The following is a 22,064-nucleotide window of genomic DNA, read 5'->3' on the forward strand; positions in this document are numbered from 1 at the left end:
CAATAACATGGACTTTTCAAATTTTCTGTCTCTTCTTGATTCAGTTTTGGGAGATTATATATTTATAGGAATTTACCTACTTCTTCTAGATTGTCCAATTTGTTGGCATATAATTTTTCATAATATTCTTTTAGAATCCTTTGTATTTCTGTGGTGTGAGTTATTTCTCCTCTTTCATTTCTGATTTTCATTATTTGAGTCATCTCTCTTTCTCTTTCTCTAATGAGTCTGGTCAAAATTTTATCAATTTTTTTTCTATCCTTTCAAAGAACCAGCTTCTGGTTCCATTGATCTGTTCTATTCTTTTAGTTTCTATTTTGCTTATTTCTGCTCTAACATTTATTATTTCATCCCTTCTACTCTTTTTCAAGCTCCTCCAGGTATAACATTAGGTTGTTTATTGGAAATTGTTCTTGCTTCTTGAGTTAGGCCTGTATGACTGTAAACTTCCCTCTTAGGTCAGGTTTTGCTGCATCCCAAAGATTTTGGACTGCTGTGTTTTCTTATTTATTTATTTATTTATTTATTTATTTATTTATTTTACAGACAGATCACAAGTAGGCAGAGAGGCAGGCAGAGACAGAGAGAGGGGGAAGCAGGCTCCCTGTGGAGGAGAGAGCCAGATGCGGGCCTCGATCCCAGGACCCTGGGATCAGGACCTGAGCCAAAGGCAGAGGCTTCAACCCACTGAGCCACCCAGGTGCCCCTGTGTTTTCATTTTTATTTGTCTCTATGTATTTTTAAATTTCCTCTTTGATTTCTTGGTTGACCCATTCATTGTTTAGTAGCATGTTTTTTAACCTCCATGTATTTCTTCTGTTTTCAGATTTTTTTTTCTTATGGCTGATTTCTAGTTTTATAGCATTATGGTGGCCCAGTATGACTTCAATATTTTTAAATTTGACTTATTTTGTGGCCTAATATGTGATCTGTTCTGGAAAATGTTCCTTGTGTACTTCAAAGAAAAGTGTATTCTGCTGTTTTAGGATGGAATGTTCCGAATATATTTGTTAAATCCATGTCATCCATTCTGTCATTCAAAGCCACTGTTTTCCATGATTTTCTGTTTGGATGATCTGTCCATTGATGTAAGTGGGATGTTAAAGTGCCCTACTATTATTGTTATTACTATCTAACTTTCTTTATGTTTGTTATTAGCTGCTTTATGTATTTGGGTGTTACTATGTTGGATGCACAAATATTTACCATTGGTATATCTTCTTGTTGGATTGCTCTGTTTCTGAGTATATAATGTCCTTCTTTGTCTCTTGTTACAGTCTTTCTTTTAAAGTCTATTTTGTCTGATACAAATATTACTACCCCAGCTTTCTTTTTATATCCATTTGCATGATAAATTCTTCTCCACCCCTTTATTTAAAAAATTTTTTTATTTTTTTAATAGATTTTATTTATTTATTTATTTGTCAGAGAGAGAGAGAGCGAGAGAGAGCACACAAGCAGACAGAGTGATAGGCAGAGGCAGAGAGAGAGAAGCAGGCACCCCACTGAGCAGGGAGCCCCATGCGGGGCTGGATCCCAGGACCCTGGGATCATGACCTGAGCAGAAGCCAGTGGCTTAACTGACTGGGCCACCACTCAGGCGTCCCCCCTTTACTTTTTTTTTTTTTTAAGATTTTATTTATTTATTTGACAGGCAGAGATTACAAGTAGTCAGAGAGGGAGGCAGAGAGAGAGAGAGAGGGAAGCAGGCTCCCTTCTGAGCAGAGAGCCCGATGTGGGGCTCGATCCCAGGACCCTGGGATCATGACCTGAGCAGAAGGCAGAGGCTTTAACCCACTGAGCCACTCAGGCGCCCCTACTTTTTTTTTTAATTTTAATTTTAATTTTATTTTTTTTTAAGATTTTATTTATTTGACAGACAGAGATCACAAGTAGGCAGAGAGGCAGGCAGAGAGAGAGAGGGGAGGAAGCAGGCTCCCCGCAGAGCAGAGAGCCTGATGTGGGGCTTGATCCCAGGACCCTGGGATCATGACCTGAGCCGAAAGCAGAGGCTTTAACTCAGTGAGCCACCCAGGCGCCCCTACTTTTTTTTTTTTTTAAGAACTTTTTATTTAAGGGTGCCTGGGTGGCTCAGTGGGTTAAGCCTCGCCTTCGGCTCAGGTCATGATCTCAGGGTCCTGGGATCGAGTCACGCTCAGGCTCTCTGCCTGGCAGGGAGCCTGCTTTCTCCCCTCTCACTCTCTGCCTGCCTATCTACCTACTAGTGATCTCTCTCTGTCAAATAAATAAATAAAATCTTAAAAAAAGAAATTTTTATTTAAATTCCTGTTAGTTACCATACAGTATAACTTTAGTTCGGGTGAACACTATAGTGATCCAATGCTTCTGTACATCATGAAGTGCTCATCACAACAAGTGCTCTCCTTAATCCCCATCTCCTGTTTAATCCACCCCCACCTCCCTCTGGTAACCATCAATTTGTTCTCTGTAGCTAAGTGTCTGAGGGGTACTTGGCAGGCTCAGTCAGTAAAGGATGCAACTCTTCATCTTAGGGTTGTGAGTTTGAGGCCCACATTGGGGTATAGTTTACTTAAAAAGATAAAATAAAGAGGCTGTTTCTTAGTTTGCTTCTCTCTATCTCTTTTTTCACCTTTGCTTGTTTGTTTTGTTTCCTAAATTCCACATATGAGTGAAATCATATGGCATTTGTCTTTCTCTGACTGACTTATTTCACTTAGCATAATACTCTCTAGCTCCATCCATATCCTTGCAAATTTCATTCTTTTTATGGCTGAATAATATTCCACTGCATATACACATTTACATTCAAAGCAATTATTGATATATATGTACTTATTGCCATTTTATTACTTGTTTTGTCATGGTTTCTGGAAATTTCCTCTGACCCTTCCTTGTCTTTCTTTCCTTCATGTTTTACTGATTTTCTTTAGAGATACATTTGAATTTCTTTCTTTTTATTTTCTGCAGGTTTATTAGTGGTTTTAATATATGGTTGCCATTAGGTTTGTATATAACCTTTTCTGTATATAGCAATCTATATTAGGTTGATGGTCATTTAATTTTGAACCCATTGTTTTCTCCTATCCTCCCCATGTTTTAGGTATATGTTATTATATTTTATATTTTTTGTGAGTTCCTTGACTGATTTTCTTACAGAAATACTCGTTTTCATGTTTTTGTATTTCTTACCTTTAAACTGTCACTTTTGGTTTCTCCTTTCCACACGAAGTATCCCCTTTAGTATTTCTTTCTTTTTTAAAGTAAACTCTGTGCCCAGTGTGGGGCTCAAACTCACAACCTCAAGATCAAGAGTTGCATTCTCTCAACTGAGCCAGTCAGGCCCCACCCACACCTATAATATTTCTTGCAGGGTTAGTTTATTAGCCATGAACAACCTTAATTTTTCTTTGTCTGGGAAACTATTTCTCCTTCTAATCTGAATTCTTCTAGCCTTGCTAGATAGAGTACTCTTGGCTGCAGATTTTCCCCATGCAGTGCTTTGAATATATCATGCCACTGTCTTCTGGCTTGCAAAATTTCTGTTGAAAAATCTCCTACTAGTGTCCACGATAGCCAAATTATGGAAAGAGCCAAGATGTCCATTGACAGAGGAGTGGATAAAAAAGATGTGGTATATAGATACAGTGGAATATTACTCAACCATCAGAAAGGTGAAATCTTATCATTTACATAGAAATGGATGGAATTGGAGGGCATTATGCTGAGTGAGATAAGTCAGAGAAGGACAATTATCATATGGCTTCACTCCTGTGAGGAATATAAGAAACCACACAGAGGGTCATAAGGAAAGGGAGGGAAAAACGGAATGGGAAGAGATCAGGGAGGGAGACAAACCATGAGAGACTCTTAACTATGGGAAAGAAACTGAGGGTTGCTTGAGGGGAGGTTTGTGGGGGGATGGAATAACTGGATGACAGGCATTAAGGAGGGCACATGATGTAAGGAGCATTAGGTGTTATATGCAACTGATGAATTACTGAACTCTACATCTGAAACTAATGATGTTCTATATGTGGCTAATTGAATTTAAAAAAAAAAGAAAAATCTGCTAGCCTTTTGACTTTTCCCTTCTAAGTTTCTGATGTCTTTTATTTGCTGCTTTTAAGATTTTTTTATCACTGTATTTTGCAAACATAATTACAACATGTCTTGGTATGGGTCTGCTTTTGTTGATTTTAATGGGAGTTCTCTGTCCCTCCTAGATCTGGATAGATGTCTGTTTCCTTACCCAGATTGGAACGCTTTCAGCTATTATTTCTTCAAATAAATTTTCTTTCTCCCTTCTCTCCCAAACGTTATTATGTTTGGTGGAGTCACTGAGTTCCCTAAGTCTATTCTCCTTTTGTAGAAATTCTTCTCTCTACTGTTCAGCTTTATTGCTTTCCATTTCTTTGTCTTCTAGGTCATTGTTTCCTCTGCTTCTTCCAGCCTACTGTTCATTGCATCAGGCATGTTTCTGAACTCATTTCCTGCACCCTTCATCTCTGATTCTCTTTAAACTCTTTTATCTCATTGGTAAGGATCTCATTGATGTCTTCCATTCTTTTCTCAAGTCCAGTGAATATCCTTACAATCATTGCTTTAAATTCTCCATCAGGAGTGTTACTTATATCTGTTTCACTTAGATCTCTGGCTGTGGCCTTATCTAGTTCTTTCATTTGGATAAAACCCTGTGACTTCTCATTTTGTCTAAGTCTCTACTTGCTTTTCTGTGTTAGAAAATCCAGTCCTGGGTCACCTGGGTGGCTTAGTCGATTATGCCTCTGACTCTTGATTTTGGCTCAGGTCATGATCTTAGGGCCATGAGCTACAGCCCCGCATTGGGCTCTGTGTTCAACAGGGAATCTGCTTCCCTCCTTCTCCCTCTCCCTTTACCCTCCCCCACTGCAAATAAATACATGAATAAATCTTAAAAAAAAAAAAAAAAGAAAGACCAGTTCTATCTCCTGCTTCTGAAAGTAATGGCCTAATGAAGAAGAGGTCATGTAGTGCCCAGGACCTGGCACTTCAGAGAGTATTTCCATTTTGTGCTGTGTGCACTCTGTTGTTGTTTTCCAGCTGCTCTACCCTTCAAGCCAATCAGAAGAGGCTCTCCTTGCTTGCTGTGAGCAGTGTTTAGTCCCTGGCCTGAACGTAGTGAGTTTTAACTAGGTGTGCTCTGAACTGCTTGTGAAATGAGACCTGTCACTACTTCCACTGGAACTGAGGCCCAGCAAAACTTTCTGGTCAGGAGATGTGGTGTGGGCAGGGGTTTGTGAAGGTCTTCTGGGAGAGGGGCCTTCCACGCTGGTGGAATGATATAAGTGTGATGTAAGTGTGACATAAGTATGATGTAACTTTGACTGAGAAAGGAGGTTCCTTTGGAGCTCTGAGGCAAGAATGGGTGGCTTAGTGTACACAAGTTAGGCAGCCAGTGTCCGTGCTGCACTGCTTCCCACAGCTGGCTCTGTGTTTATGTTGAAGGCAGGAGAAAGAAATGGCACCTGCTAGTTCCTTTATTCTCGGACATGCTCTGAGAAGAGCAAATAATCTCCCTGCACTGTGCCTCAGGCACTCTTCAGATAGTTCCATGCTGTATGCCCCTGGGGTTGTTTGCCTGCCTTCTCTCCAAGAGCAGCATAGTGCCCTCCAGGCTCTATTGTAGTCAAATCCAGTGACCGTTAAGCTTCAGTGGTTGCAAGAACACATGAAATTGGGCCTTCCTATTTTCCAAGCAATTGGCTATGGGAAAACGTTCTTCTTGTGTGTTCCCCTGTGTGTTTCTCTCTCTCTTGCCCTTCTCCATGACTATGTCTCACTCCCCTCTACAGCAGCCAGCATCCATTTCTCCCCTAAACCATGTCTCTGCACTTCTTACCTTCTCCAATGTGGCCTCTCCTCTCCTTTTAGTTGTGAAGTCTGTTCTGTCAGTCTTCAGGTCAATTTCTGGAGTGCTTAGGATAATTTGATAGTTACCTAGTTGTATTGATGGGATGAGGCAATCCTAGTGTCCAAATCTGCCATCTTCCTGTCATTCAATCCCTTTATTTTCAATTTGCATGTGTCTTTAGGTCTGAAACGAGTCTCTAATAGATAATATATAGATGGGCCTTGTTTTATTATGCTTTCCATCACCCTCTGTCTTTTGACATCACCCTGTGTCTTTTGATTAGAGCATTTAGTCCACTGACATTCCAAGTAATCATTTTTCCCCCAAATATTTCATTTATTTTACAAAGAGAGAGAGAGAGAGAGAACACCCACAGGCAGGGGGAGCAGCAGAGGGAGAGGGAGAAGCAAGTTCCCTGATGAGTAGGGAGCTCAATGTGGGGCTCAATCCCAGGACCCTGGGATCATGACCTGAGCTGAAGGCAGATCCTTAACCTACTGAGACACCCAGCTGCCCCATCTGCCTGACTTATTTTGCTGAACATAATATACTCTAGCTCCATGCACATCATTGAAAATGGCAAGATTTCATTCCCTTTGATGGCTAAGTAATATCTATCTATCTATCTATCCATCCATCCCACATCTTCTTTATCCATTCATAGTTGATGGACATTCGGGCTCTTTCCATAGTTTAGCTATTGTTGATAATGCTGCTATAAATTTCAGTATACCTGTATCTCTTTGAATCTGTACTTTTTTTTTTATCCTTTGAGTAATACCTAGTAGTGCAAATGCTGGATAGTAGGGTAGCTGTATTTTTAACTTTTTGAGGATACTCCATGCTGTTTTCCAGAGTGGCTGCACAAGTTTGCATTTCCACCAACAGTGCAAGAGAATTCCCCTTTCTCTGCATCCTAGCCAACACTTGTTTCTTGTGTTGTTAATTTTAGCCATTTTTTTCGTTGGTTACTGTGGGAATCTGGCCATGTTGCTGCAGGTAAATCTCATAATATTGTGGAAGTCCTCCATGACTGCTTCCCCTTGGAGTTATCAACTCTCAGACTTCTCCGCACTGAGCCCCCAGTGTCTCATCAATTATACTTCAGTGTAATTATCTTAAGCACTCTAGAACTTATCCAGAACTTTCCTACTCCAGTACTTATTACCATGGTGGTTTCTACTCTTGAGTCTCTGTACCAGTAAGCTGTGACTCCTTGTATCTCCCTGTGATTCTCTAACATTGAAGTCATTGGTTTGCCCTGTGTCCTCCCATCTTCCCACCTTTTACACATCCCAAAGAATTATTGATTTTTCAGTCTGTTCACCTTTTTTACTTTTGTTGAGATGGAGTAGTGATCTCCAAGCTCCTTACATTCAGAACTAGAAACTGGAAGTCTTTGTAGTATCTTTTAATGGAAAATATTTTCAATTTTTATGAAGTCTAATTTGTCTATCTTTTCTTTTGTTGTTTATGCCTTTGGTATCATATCCAAGAATCACTCCCAAACCCTATGCAGTTTTCCCCCTATGTTTTCTTCTAAGAATTTTATAATTTTAGGTCTTATATTTATATCATGGATCCATTTTGCACTCATTTTTGTATGTGGTGTTAGGTAAGGATATAACTTCATTCTTTTACATCCTGTTTTTCCAGCACCATTTGTTGAAAGACTCTCTTTTCTCCCATTGAATGGTCTTGGCATCCTTGTTGAAACCATTTGACCTTATATGTGAAGATTTATTTCTGGAATCTCTATTCTATTCCATTGGTCTAGATGTTTGTCTTCATGCCAATACACCCGGTTTTGATTACTGTAGCCTTGTAGTAAGTTTTGAAATTGGGATATGTGAGTCCTCCAGTTTTGTCCTTGTTCAGGACTGTTTTGTCTATTTGAGATTCCATATGAATTTTAGAATGAGATTTTCTAATTCAGCAGAAAGCATCATTAGGATTTTGGTAGGGATTGCATTAAACCTGTAGATCACTTTGGGTTGTACTGACATCTTAGCAATAATAAGTCTTTCTTTTTTTTCTAGAGAGAGAGAGACAGAGAGATCAGGGGGGAAGGACAGAGGGAGAGGGATACAGAGAATCTTTTTTTGTTTTAAATGGAGCTTATTTTATTTTTATTATTTTTATTTTTTAATAGTACATCATTAGTTTTTTATGTAGTGTTCAATGATTCATTAGTTGCATATAATACCCAGTGCTCATCACAACCCATGCCCTCCTTAATACTCATCACCCCATTACTTTTTTGAAAATATTTTATTTATTTGTTAGAGAGAGAGAGAGAGGGCAAGAGTGAGCACACATGAACAGGAGAGGCACAGAGGAAGAAACAGTCTCCCCACTGAACAGAGAGCCTGGCACAGGCCTCGATCCCAGGACCTTGGAATTATGACCTGAGCCAAACACAGACACTTAACCAACTGAGTCACCCAGGTGCCACTTAGCAGTAATATGACTTTCAATCCATGAACATGAGATCTCTTTCCATTTATTTATGTATTCTTTAATTTATTTCAGAAATGTTTTTGTTGTTTTCATCATACAAGTTAACTTAATTCCTAAGTATTAGTTAAGTTAATTAAGTTAGTTAATTCCTAAGTATTTTCATGGTATTCTAAGTGAAACTGTTTTCTTAATTTCCTGTTCAGATTTTTCATTTTTAATATATAGCAATGCAACTAATTTTTGTGTGTTGACTTTGTATCCTGCTACTTTGTTGAATTCATTTAATAATTTTAAGTTTTCTGTATAATCTCTAGGGTTTTCTACATTTGAGATCATATCCTCTTTGAGCAGAGGTAATTCTGCTTCTTTCTTTCCATTTTGGATGCTTTTTTTTTTTGGCCCAATTGTTCTGGCTAGAATTTCTAATACTATTTTGAATAGAAAAGGTGAAAACAGACCTCCCTGCTTGTTCCTAATCTTAGATGAACAACTTTCAGTCTCTCACCACTGAGTATGTTGTTTGCTGTGCATTCTTCAGAAATGGCATTTTATTATATTGAGGTAGTTTCCTTTTATTCCTAGGATTTTGAGTGTTTTTATCATGAAGGAGTGATGAATTTTGGGGCGCCTGGGTGGCACAGTAGGTTAAGCTTCTGCCTTTGGCTTGGGTCCTGGTCTCAGGTCCTGGTATGGAGCCCTACGTCGGGCTCTCTGCTCAGTGGGGAGCCTGCTTCCCCCTATCTCTCTGCCTGCCTCTCTCCTACTTGTGATCTCGCTCTGTCAAATAAATAAATAAAATCTTTTTTAAAAAGCAGTGCTTAATTTTGTCAAATGCCTTTTCTGCATCTATTGAGATGATCATGTGTTTTTTTTCTTCCATTCTGTTAGTGTGGTGTATTACATTGATTGATTTATGTAGATTGAGTCATCCTTACATTCCAGGAATAAATCCTACTTGCTCATGGTGCATAATTCTTTTAACATGTGGCTGAACTCCCTTTTCTGATTTTTTTTTGAGGATCTTAGCATCACTGTTCATAAGGGATATTGATCTGTAGTATTATTTTCTTGTAGTGTCTTTCTCTGACTTTGGTATCAGGGTAATGCTGGCCTCATAGAATGATAGTGTGCCTTCCTCTTTGTTTATGTGGAGAAGTTTGAGAAGGATCATTATTATTTCTTCTTTAAATGTTTGGTCAATTTCACCAGTAAAGACATGGGGCCAAGAAATTTTCTTTGTCAGGAGATTTCAAAAAATTACTGATTCATTCTCCTTACTAGTTATAGGTCTACTCAGACTTAAAAAAAAAGACTTATTTATTTTAGCAAGAGAGTGTATGCATGAGTGGGGGGGAAGGGAGAGAGGAAGAGAACCTTCAAGCAGACTCCCAGCTGAATGTAGGAGCCTGATGTAGGCTCCACCCTACTATCCATGAAATCGTGGTCTTAGCTTATCTGACTAGGTCACCCAGGCATGCCAGATCTATTCAGATTCTATAGCTATTTGCTCTGTAGTTACCATGGACATTGCATTTAATATCTTAAGGTTATCACAGTCTAATTTGAGTTTATACTAGCTTAACTTTAACTGTTATTTTAACAGCTCTGATAACAAATTTTGCAGGCATTATATTCCTGTTTATTTTTCCTTTGAGGATAGTATTATGTAGCCTTTTATTTTCATAATCACAACCATGTAATCTATGATTTACTATTGTTTTGTTTCAATTAATTGTCACTGATCATTGTAAATGACATTTTTCTAATATTGAGGATATCTTCAAACTGAACAATTTTCATAAAAATAAAGAGGATGAAACATTACAATATGGCTAAAATTATATTTAAAGATTGTAATTTTCAACATTAAAGCTTGATAATTATATAGTAATTGGTTAAATATATAAAAGATAAAATAAGTGTTTAACTGTAGAAAACAAAGTATATTTAATTCAACAGTTTTATGTTTGAAATATTTGGATGCCAGTAAATTGTGGTTAGCATTTATTCTATGTATTCTTCATAGTAATAAAATGCACAAAAGGAAATTTATACCACATTAAAGTACCTTGCACATTAAAATATTAACAGTATTGTCTAAATTTACTGGTATTTTTAAAAGTTCCAAATTCCGAATTTGCTTCATTTTAAGAATAAATGAGATTTGAACTGTACCACTCTTTAAAAGACATAATTGAAAATGATTGCATTGAGTAAATTGCAAATGAATATATAGACATTTGGAAATCAATGAATGAATCTAAAATCCACACCATTAGCCACATGATGTCGCTGTATACCACAAAGTCTTGTCATCAAAAACTAAAGAGGAAAGCTCCATTTTGTCACAGCCGGAGAGAAGACAAAAACGGCCGGGAGATATATTATTCGAGATATAAAGTAAAGAGAGTATGACTTTCAAGTGAGTGAGAGGTACCAAATTTGTATTGGTTTTGCGATGCTGTTTCCCAGGAAAGAAGGCAAGGGAACCCTGCGTTTGCTGCTCTGCGTTCTGCTCCTCGCAGCCTGGAAGACTGGGAGTGGTCAGGTCCACTATTCGGTCCCGGAGGAGGCCAAACACGGCACCTTCGTGGGCCGCATCGCCCAGGACTTGGGGCTGGAGCTCGCGGAGCTGGTGCCACGCCTGTTCCGAGTGGCATCGAAGGGTCACGGGGACCTTCTGGAGGTAAATCTGCAGAATGGCATTTTGTTTGTGAATTCTCGGATCGACCGGGAAGAGCTGTGCGGGCAGAATATGGAGTGTAGCATCCACCTGGAGGTGATCGTGGATAAGCCGCTGCAGGTTTTCCATGTGGTGGTGGAGGTGAAGGACATTAATGATAACCCACCGGTTTTCAGAGCAAGAGAACAAAGGTTTTTTATTCCTGAATCTAGACTGGTGGATTCACGTTTCCCGATAGAGGGCGCTGCTGATGAAGACATTGGTACCAACGCTCTTCTAACGTACACCCTCAGCCCCAGTGATTATTTCTCTTTGGATGTACAGGCAAGTGATGAACTCAGTAAGTCACTTTCACTTGAATTGAGGAAGTCTTTGGATAGAGAAGAAACACCAGAACTTCATTTATTATTGACAGCCACTGATGGGGGCAAGCCAGAGCTGGAAGGTACAGTTCAGCTGCTGATCACAGTGCTGGATGTTAATGATAATGCCCCATTGTTTGCCCAGGCTGGGTACAGAGTCCATTTATTAGAGAGTACAGCAAATGGAACATTAGTGACTACATTAAATGCCTCTGATGCCGATGAAGGTGTAAATGGCGAAATTGTTTTTTCCTTTGGCAGTGATATTCCTCTAAACATTCAAAAAAACTTCAAAATTGATTCCAGCTCAGGAGAAATTAGACTAATTGGTAGACTGGATTATGAAGAAACGAAATCCTATGAAATTCAGGTAAAAGCAGTTGATAAAGGAAATCCTCCAATGTCGAATCACTGCAAAGTTTTAGTGAAAGTGCTGGATGTAAATGACAATGCTCCACAACTGGCAATCACACCTCTGTCTTTGCCGGTCCGAGAGGACTCTCCACTAGGCACTGTCATCGCCTTTGTCTCCGTGTCCGACCGTGACTCTGGTGTCTACGGGCAGGTGACCTGCTCTCTGATGCCTCCTATCCCATTCAAGCTGGTGTCCACCTTCAAGAACTACTATTCGCTGGTGCTGGACAGCGCCTTGGATCGAGAGAGCGTGTCGAACTATGAGCTGGTGGTGACAGCACGGGACGCAGGCTCGCCTCCGCTCTCCGCCACGGCCAGCGTGTCCGTGGAAGTGGCGGACGTGAACGACAACGCGCCGGCGTTCGCGCAGCCCGAGTACACGGTGTTCGTGAAGGAGAACAACCCGCCCGGCTGCCACATCTTCACGGTGTCGGCGCGGGACGCGGACGCGCAGGAGAACGCGCTGGTGTCCTACTCGCTGGTGGAGCGGCGCGTGGGCGAGCGCGCGCTGTCGAGCTACGTGTCGGTGCACGCGGAGAGCGGCAAGGTGTACGCGCTGCAGCCGCTGGACCACGAGGAGCTGGAGCTGCTGCAGTTCCAAGTGAGCGCGCGCGACGCGGGCGTGCCTCCGCTGGGCAGCAACGTGACGCTGCAGGTGTTCGTGCTGGACGAGAACGACAACGCGCCCGCGCTGCTGCCGCGGCCCGGCGCGGGCGGCGGGGACGGTGCGCTGAGCGAGCTGGTGTCGCGGTCGGTGGGCGCGGGCCACGTGGTGGCGAAGGTGCGCGCGGTGGACGCGGATTCCGGCTACAACGCGTGGCTGTCGTTCGAGCTGCAGCCGGCGGCGGGGGGCGCGCGCAGCCCGTTCCGCGTGGCGCTGTACACGGGCGAGATCAGCACGACGCGCCCCCTGGACGAGGCGGACCCGCCGCGCCAGCGCCTGCTGGTGCTGGTCAAGGACCACGGCGAGCCGGCGCTGACGGCCACGGCCACCGTGCTGCTGTCGCTGGTGGAGAGCGGCCAGGCGCCAAAGGCGTCGTCGCGGGTGTTGGCGGGCGCCGCTGGCGCCGAGACGGCGCTGGTGGACGTCAACGTGTACCTGATCGTCGCCATCTGCGCGGTGTCCAGCCTGCTGGTGCTCACGCTGCTGCTGTACACGGCGCTGCGGTGCTCGGCCCCGCCCAGGGAGGGCGCGTGCGGGCCTGGGAAGCCCACGCTCGTGTGCTCCAGCGCGGTGGGGAGCTGGTCGTACTCGCAGCAGAGGCGGCAGAGGGTGTGCTCTGGGGAGGGCGCGCCCAAGACCGACCTCATGGCCTTCAGCCCCAGCCTACCTCAAGTTCCAGGCTCCGCAGAAGAAAGACAACAACCCTCAGAATCAGAACACTTAGGAAAGGTGAGTCTTTCCCCTAGATTCCAGAATTGCTCTATTTCCTTTATTTATGATTCTATTATTTTGATTCATAGCTTTGTCCTTATTTTTTTTATCATTATCCTGTTGTGCAATATATGGCTTGAAATAGAGGTTAATTTCTTCATTGAAAACAATTTACTTTAAATGGTTTTTTTTTTCACATTTTGTTTTTTTCATAATTAAATCTGTTCGCGAATAATTGGACTTTGAAGGACTGAAAAACAACTCAGCTAATTTCGAAAACTTATTTCCTGTAAATACTTTTCTCAAAATTAAAAAAAATCATAATTGGAAAAAATTTAAAGAGAATGAATATATAAAATGCATATTTCCAATTTACATCATCCATCCATGCTGTTAGAATATGAATAGCTGTATGTTATTTAGAATAGGTGTATATTATTTAGCTGGACATTTTCTGAATTATTTTTTTGATCAATAATTCATTTGTCTTTATCTGTTTGCGCAACAGCTAATAAGTTTGGTTTTCTTTTCCTTTTTTTTGAAAGCAGCCTGAATGGATCTTTTAATGCCAGGACTTCCGAAAGTACCTATCATAGATCATTAGAATACATGACATCACTTAGGAATAACTGCTAATAATAAATATGTCTTTCAGTAGTAAAATAACCTGTTATTTGGGATAAAGATTTAACACTTGCAAAATCCGTAGAGTTTTAAGGCACAATAGAGAGTTCATTGAGAAAAGAATCCCCTTTCTGGAGCACCTGGGTGCCTCAGTGGGTTAATCATGATCTGTGGCTCTATCTGTTGGGTGCCTGACTCAATTTCAGCTCAGGTCATGATCTCGGGGTAGTGGGATCCCGCCCAGTGAAGGGTTCTGCAATCAGTGGGAAATCTGCTTGTCCCTCTTGCTTTGCTCTTCCTACCCCACCCCCGGCAGGCACTCTCTCTCTCTCTTTCTCTCAAATAAACAAACAAATAAAATCTTTAGAAAAAAAGAAAAGAATCCTCTTTCAATTTTGTTAAAAAAAATATATATATATAATTTTTTTTTTTTTTGAGAGAGAGATAGAGTGCAGCGGAGTGGGGAGGGGCAGAGGTAAAGAAAGAGAGGAAGAACCTTTTTTAAAAAAAAGATTATTTAGGGGCGCCTGGGTGGCTCAGTGGGTTAAAGCCTCTGCCTTGGCTCAGGTCCTGATCTCAGGGTCCTGGGATGGAGCCCCACATCTGGCTCTCTGCTCAGCAGGGAGCCTGCTTCCCTCTCTCTCTCTGCCTGCCTCTCTGCCTACTTGTGATCTCTCTCTGTGTCAAATAAATAAATAAAATCTTTAAAAAAATAAAAAGATTATTTATTTATTTGTTTGAGAGAGAGAGAATGAGAGAGAGAGCATGAGAGGGACAGGTCAGAGGAGAAAAAGACTCCCTGTCAAGCAGGGAGCCTGATGTGGGACTTGATGTGGGACTTGATCCTGGAACTCCAGGATCATGACTCAAGCCGAAGGCAGTTGCTTAACCAGCTGAGCCACCCAGGTGCCCAAAAGAGAGAGAGAGAGAGAATCTTAAGAGGGCTCTATACCCAGCGCAGAGCCCAATGAGGGGCTAGATCTTACAACCCTGAGATCATGACTTGAGCTGAAATTAAGAGTTGGACATTCAACAGACAGAGTCATCCAGGCACACTAAAATATTTTAATATTAAAAAAAATCTTAACATTTAAAAATTTACATTGTGGGGTGGCCAGGTGGTGGGGCTTTTTTCCCCCCAAAAGTGGTGAGTACTCTAGCCCCCTTGTTATGCTAGTGGGTTGCTCAGCATCCTTCCCAGTATCTGTATCATTAGGTTAATGTATGCAGGCCTCCCACTGTGCAGAGAATGACTACCTGCCTCTGGCACCACACTCTATGCCTGGGATAACATTTTCCACAAGTGTGAGATCACTCACTTTCTCTTGGCAGCATCCATATAACTAAGGAAGTTGGAGTTTTCCCAAAAGGTGAAGACTGATATTGAAAGACTGCATTTTAATTGGAAACTCCTGTGTTGGGTCATTAAAACGTAAACTTGACAAGTAAATGTTACACTTGGAAAAGAATTTTGAAACTTCAAAGAAAATGTCTTAGACAGTGAAATAACTGTCTAAAACTGTCTTCTATTTTGTTCTTAGTTATTTGCTGTTTTTTCCCTGTATGTATGTGAGTGGGTATTGAAGTGTAGAAATTGAATTGTAGAAATAACTTCCACTAAGTGATCTGGCCTTAGCCATTCAAAAGATAGGCCATATATTCATTTTCATCTGAGATCTGCTTTTAAAGGATTTGAGAAGTTAGGTGGGGAATTCTTTTAAGGACAATCCATTTTTACAGAAAACTTCTTAGCTCCTAACAGTTAATAAGCCTCAAACTTTAGGGAGTATATATTTCCTGGGAATCAGAAAAGTTTATCTGAGGCTATACAGGGAAAAAAGTGACTTGGGCAAATAAGTAAGAAGCTATTTCTTGGGAGGAGTCATCCTACCTACAGTGTCATAGCTACTCACCACCTTTGAGACTTGTATGCAGAAAGCATAAATGATCAGGTGAACTCTGTACTACTAGAAATTTGGCCTCTATGTTTGTAGTACAGGTAAATGGTAAGCTGTTAAAACTATATCCAGGTATACTCAGATCTCCAGGAGTCACAATCTGTCACTTAAAATCTTATTGGTTTCTTATCCCTTATTTACACTTTTAAAGTAAGTTACCTAGGGAGATATCTAAGTGAGAGTAGATTTTATTCACTGATACTTTATCTACATAGTGACTCAATCTTCTAAACTCATGTGTCCTTTAGTATTACTTTCATTGCCTAATAATCATTATGGAGTCTACTCTATCATAAATTGCCTGTGTCATTCTACTTTGCAATTAGTGTACTCTCAAATGTCATGAAATGTATAATATTATAAGAAGTTGTAAGAGATATTCCATTAATATGGAGTCCATGATGTCTTTAAATTTATTTTTATTTTTTAAAAGATTTTATTTATTTATCAGAGAGAGAGCACAAGCAGAGGGACCAACAGGCAGAGGGAGAAGCAGGTTCCCAGCTGAGCAAGGAGCCAGATGCGGGACTTGATCCCAGGAATCTGGGATCATAACCTCAGCCAAAGGCAGACACTTAATTGACTGAGCCACCCAGGTGTCCCATGGAGTCCATGATGTTTTAAAATTTTAATTCTGTATCTCATTTTAAAGCTAGCTATTACTTTTCAAGATTCTTCAAAGCACTAACTGGCATACAGGTATCTATAATTATTACCTTGATTCATGTGTTTCCAAAATAATTCTTAAATGTTTACTTAGTTCTTCTTCATGAACTAGTACAATAGAATCAATTAGAAATTATAGGTTTGAGGGGTGCCTGGGTGACTCAGTGGGTTAGAGCCTCTGCCTTCGGCTCGGGTCATGGTCCCGGGGTCCTGGGATAGAGCCCCACGTCGGGCTCTCTGCTCAGCAGGGAGCCTGCTTCCTCCTCTCTCTCTCTGCCTGCCTCTCTGCCTACTTGTGATCTCTATCTGTAAAATGAATAGATAAAATCTTTGAAAAAAAAAGAAATTATAGGTTTGATATTAACAAATATCATTAATGTAACTTACCTCTTATGTTACTTGAGAAAGTTTAAAATACTCATTTATCCATTTAAATGCTAATTGATGACTTATTCTATTCTAAATGTGAATGATAAAATGCAAGTAAGTTGCAATCCCGGCATGCTTTCATTGAGTGCATGGGGGAAAAATTGGTATGAAAACTTTTCTCCTAATATTTAAATCATGTATTTGGTTTTATTTCAAGAAGCTCTGACTATAAGCAAAACTTTGGACATCCTCTTACCTCTCTATGTTCAACCTCTGCCCATGAATTTTCTTTGGTCAACTTTCAAATATTCAGCAAACTTATGCGTCTTGCTGAATTCACAGAGATCTCTAGAATATTCCATTGCCTCATCTTTCAGATATTGAATGGTGAATTATGTTCCAAAGTTACTTTTCTCTCTTTTCTCTACTGATCAGTTAAGTTACCAATACTTCCCAATGACAACTTTTTAAGAAACTCATCTAGAGAAATTCATCCAGAAATTCATCTAGAGTGGAGATCATTAAAAACAATTATTTCATACAGTGAATATTTTAGGATAAGCAGGTAAGTTGAAATGTATAAATGGTGAGGAAATTTAAAAAACAAATATAGTCTGACTTGGTGTCATGAATGTAACAAATATTTAAATCACACGGTATTGTCATATAGTATACCAAATTTATAAAAGAACTGCACTGTAAAAAATTAACCTTTGGCATCCTTATAAAATAACATTTAAGACAGACAGCAAGGGTTTAATCACTGGATAAAGGATACAAGCGTCCTTTATCCATAATAAATAAGTAAATAAATTTGGTAAATTAATAATTGCCATAATAATGTAGAAGTAAACATGTATGTGTATATGGATATGTATATACACATACATTTTGTTGTTGTTAAGTATGATTCATACCCAATGTAGGGCTTGAACTCATACCCTGAGATTAAGAGTCACATGCTACACCAACTGAGCCAGCCAGGCATCTCTATATACACATACTTTCAGTGTCTTAATGTTTTGGTGGGCATGAGTTTCAAGGGCCTGAATTTTTTAAATAATCTTTCAGGAATTCTTTTTTTAAAGATTTTATTTATTTATTTGAGAGAGAGAGAAAGCAAGAGACAGAGCACGAGCAGGGGGAGGGGCAGAGGGAGAAGCAGACTCCCTGCTGAACAGTGACTGGAACCTAGGACCCTAACCCGGAATCACAACCTGTGCAAAAGGCACACACTTAACCAACTGAATCACCCAGGTGGCCCTGATTTTTCCATAAAATGTAGACTTTCAGCCAAGTGGTAAAAGTTAGGGGTCTTGAATCAGATTGAGATCCCACCCTAATATCACTAGTTAATATTTTTAAGTTACTTACCGGTATGTGTTTTCACTTTCTTGTTTGTAAAAAGTGAATTGTATCAATACCTGTCTTGGAGAGTTGTTGTGAGAATTTAATGGGGAAAAAAGAATTTAATGGGCGGCGCCTGGGTGGCTCAGTGGGTTGACGCTCTGCCTTCGACTCAGGTCATGATCTCAGGGTCCTGGGATTGAGCCCCACACTGGGCTCCCTGCTCTACAGGAATCCTGCTTCCCCCTCTCTCTGCCTGCCTCTCTGCCTACTTGTGATCTCTCTTTCTGTCAAAAAAATCTTTAAAAAAGAAGAATTTAATGGGATAACCCCATTAGAACACCATGCTTGTCACATGGGGAATATTTCACTACTGTAATAATGTTAATCATTCTACTGTATTTTACTATGTCATGGATTGGAATCTTTGGAAGTGATGAATTAGTATAAAAGCTATAAGGATGTATTTTTATAATATAAAGAATTTGACAAGTGCTCGAAGGGAATTACAACTAAAATAGAAATTTTGGAAAAGATCAGACGCAAGTATACGGAGAAGGTTAAGTACATTTATTTAATACTTACCCATTTAGCCACATGATGTCGCTGTCCACCACAAGGTATTTCACCACAAAAGAAATGCCGCATGCGTTATGTACTCTGATGCTGCTTTTCCTCACCATCTCAGAAGTACGGGCATGGTAAGGTTATTTAAAAAAAAATGAGGAACTCAAATTCTTTTCTGAAGTTTGGATCCAGGCAAGAACGACGCAATATTTGGGAAAGGCTTGCAATGGTGTTTTCATGGAGAGAAGAAGGTTCAGGAGCCCGGCAATTACTGCTTTCGCTTCTGCTCCTTACAATCTGGGAGACTGGGAGCGGCCAGGTTCATTACTCAGTCCTGGAGGAGGCCAAACACGGCACCTTCGTGGGCCGCATCGCCCAGGATTTGGGGCTGGAGCTGGCAGAGCTGGTGCCACGCCTGTTTCGGGTGGCGTCCAAAGGCCACGGGGACCTTCTGGAGGTAAATCTGCAGAATGGCATTTTGTTTGTGAATTCTCGGATCGATCGGGAGGAGCTGTGCGGGCGGAGTCTGGAGTGTAGCATCCACCTGGAGGTGATCGTGGACAGGCCGCTGCAGGTTTTCCATGTAGAGGTGGAAGTGAAGGACATTAACGACAACCAGCCGGTTTTTCCAATGGCAGTAAAAAAATTATTTATTTACGAATCCCGGCTGCCTGGTTCTCGGATTCCGCTAGAGGGCGCATCAGATGCAGATATTGGAGCCAATTCGCTGTTGACCTACAGTCTAAACTCTAATGATTATTTTACCTTGGATATTAAAAGAAATGATGAGAATATTAAATCCCTTGGACTCGTGTTGAAAAAAGTTTTAAATCGCGAGGACACTCCTGAACATCACTTACTAATAACGGCAGTCGATGGTGGGAAACCAGAGCTCACTGGCACTACTCAAGTGAAGATCACCATTCTAGATGTAAATGACAACGCTCCAGAGTTTGAGAGGTCTGTTTACAAAGTCAGTTTATTCGAAAATGCACCAAACGGTACCCTAGCAGTGATTGTTAACGCCTCTGATTTGGATGAAGGAGTAAATAAGGACATTGTATATTCTTTCAATACAGACATGTCAGCAGATACTCTTTCAAAATTCCACTTAGACCCAGTTAGTGGATACATCAGTGTAAAAGGTAATATAGATTTCGAGGAAACTAAGTTATATGAAATCCAGGTAGATGCGACAGATAAAGGAAATCCCCCAATGGCAGGTCACTGTACGGTTCTGGTGGAAATTTTGGACGTCAATGATAATGTACCTGAGTTGGTTATCAAATCACTGTCATTTCCCGTATTAGAAGATACTCCCCTCGGCACGGTCATTGCCTTAATAAGTGTGTCTGACCGCGACTCTGGTGCCAACGGGCAGTTGACCTGCACCCTGTCACCCCACGTTCCCTTCAAGCTGGTGTCCACCTTCAAGAATTACTATTCGCTGGTGCTGGACAGCACCTTGGATCGCGAGAGCGTGTCGAACTATGAGCTGGTGGTGACAGCACGGGACGCAGGCTCGCCTCCGCTCTCCGCCACGGCCAGCGTGTCCGTGGAAGTGGCGGACGTGAACGACAACGCGCCGGCGTTCGCGCAGCCCGAGTACACGGTGTTCGTGAAGGAGAACAACCCGCCCGGCTGCCACATCTTCACGGTGTCGGCGCGGGACGCGGACGCGCAGGAGAACGCGCTGGTGTCCTACTCGCTGGTGGAGCGGCGCGTGGGCGAGCGCGCGCTGTCGAGCTACGTGTCGGTGCACGCGGAGAGCGGCAAGGTGTACGCGCTGCAGCCGCTGGACCACGAGGAGCTGGAGCTGCTGCAGTTCCAAGTGAGCGCGCGCGACGCGGGCGTGCCTCCGCTGGGCAGCAACGTGACGCTGCAGGTGTTCGTGCTGGACGAGAACGACAACGCGCCCGCGCTGCTGCCGCGGCCCGGCGCGGGCGGCGGGGGCGGCGCGCTGAGCGAACTGGTGTCGCGGTCGGTGGGCGCGGGCCACGTGGTGGCGAAGGTGCGCGCGGTGGACGCGGATTCCGGCTACAACGCGTGGCTGTCGTTCGAGCTGCAGCCGGCGGCGGGGGGCGCGCGCAGCCCGTTCCGCGTGGCGCTGTACACGGGCGAGATCAGTACGACGCGCCCCCTGGACGAGGCGGACCCGCCGCGCCAGCGCCTGCTGGTGCTGGTCAAGGACCACGGCGAGCCGGCGCTGACGGCCACGGCCACCGTGCTGCTGTCGCTGGTGGAGAGCGGCCAGGCGCCAAAGGCGTCGTCGCGGGTGTTGGCGGGCGCCGCTGGCGCCGAGACGGCGCTGGTGGACGTCAACGTGTACCTGATCGTCGCCATCTGCGCGGTGTCCAGCCTGCTGGTGCTCACGCTGCTGCTGTACACGGCGCTGCGGTGCTCGGCCCCGCCCAGGGAGGGCGCGTGCGGGCCTGGGAAGCCCACGCTCGTGTGCTCCAGCGCGGTGGGGAGCTGGTCGTACTCGCAGCAGAGGCGGCAGAGGGTGTGCTCTGGGGAGGGCGCGCCCAAGACCGACCTCATGGCCTTCAGTCCCAGCCTTCCACCTGGTCCCATTGGCGGGGATAGAGAAGAGCAGCTGAATGTGGACGGTGATATTTCTGCTAAGGTGAGTAGTTTTTAAAATCCTTTGAAAATGCCCTTGTTTATTATTCCTCAATGTTTTTACTCTTTTTGAAGCATGTTTTTGGTAATTGGTTTTCAAGGATTTTGTGGTTAAAATGTTTGGATTTCCTTTGACTAATGTTTTTGAACTGAATCTGCAGTTAAGTAATGAGAACCATACTTGTAGTTTTTGTCATTGTAGTAGTAGTGGTTGTTGTTACTAGGTGCAGTAGTAGGATATTTTATTGATAATGTATGGATAGAAGCCAAAAATATTTTCATTGATAAATTGTACTGTTTAGAATATTTGACTCCAATTGTGGTGTACTAATCCTTGCTCAATGCTTCATTTAGAACTCATTTGGAATTCTTTCTTACATGTGTTAGTCTAAATGTCACTGGCCCATTTTATGAGTTTACCATAAATCACCACTTCCTGATTGTTCTTTACATCTTCAGTTCCAAATATTAGTTTATTAAGCTTGTTGTCTCCCTGAATCCTTTTTTACTCACTCATTTATGTGGAGTCTTAGTTCTTTCTTTCTACTTGAACATGATTCATTTTAGTCCTTGTGCTCACATTTGGTAATACGTTGTATCGTTGCTAGTTTTCCAGTTGGGCAAAGAAAACCACATACACACACACTCCATAAAAATAATTTTATTGGGGCGCCTCGGTGGCTCAGTGGGTTAAAGCCTCTGCCTTCGGCCCAGGTCATGATCCCAGGGTCCTGGGATCAAGCCC

At 42.2% G+C, this 22,064-nt stretch overlaps 2 protein-coding genes across 2 annotated transcripts; both read left to right on the forward strand.

Annotated features, from left to right (window-relative positions):
• The first annotated feature begins 10,755 nt into the window (after positions 1-10,755).
• LOC125100853 (protocadherin alpha-1-like) lies at positions 10,756-15,257 on the forward strand. The gene is made up of 2 exons (XM_047731329.1): positions 10,756-13,184; positions 15,123-15,257. Exons 1-2 carry the CDS (start codon positions 10,791-10,793, stop codon positions 15,135-15,137), a joined length of 2,409 nt encoding a protein of 802 aa, XP_047587285.1. The 5' UTR covers positions 10,756-10,790; the 3' UTR covers positions 15,138-15,257.
• A 3,545-nt stretch (positions 15,258-18,802) lies between these two features.
• Positions 18,803-21,312, forward strand: LOC125100851 (protocadherin alpha-3-like). The gene is given in 2 exon segments (XM_047731328.1): positions 18,803-21,200; positions 21,202-21,312. Coding segments are annotated over 2 exon segments (2,445 nt in total). The 5' UTR covers positions 18,803-18,851; the 3' UTR covers positions 21,298-21,312.
• The last annotated feature ends 752 nt before the right edge of the window (positions 21,313-22,064 follow it).

Source organism: Lutra lutra, chromosome 5 (assembly GCF_902655055.1).
Source record: "Lutra lutra chromosome 5, mLutLut1.2, whole genome shotgun sequence".
In the NCBI taxonomy this organism is placed as follows: Eukaryota; Metazoa; Chordata; class Mammalia; order Carnivora; family Mustelidae; genus Lutra; species Lutra lutra.

Coding starts and splice junctions, on each gene's coding strand:
- LOC125100853 (XM_047731329.1), top strand. CDS start 10,791: ATGCTGTTTCCCAGGAAAGAAGGCAAGGGAACCCTGCGTTTGCTGCTC.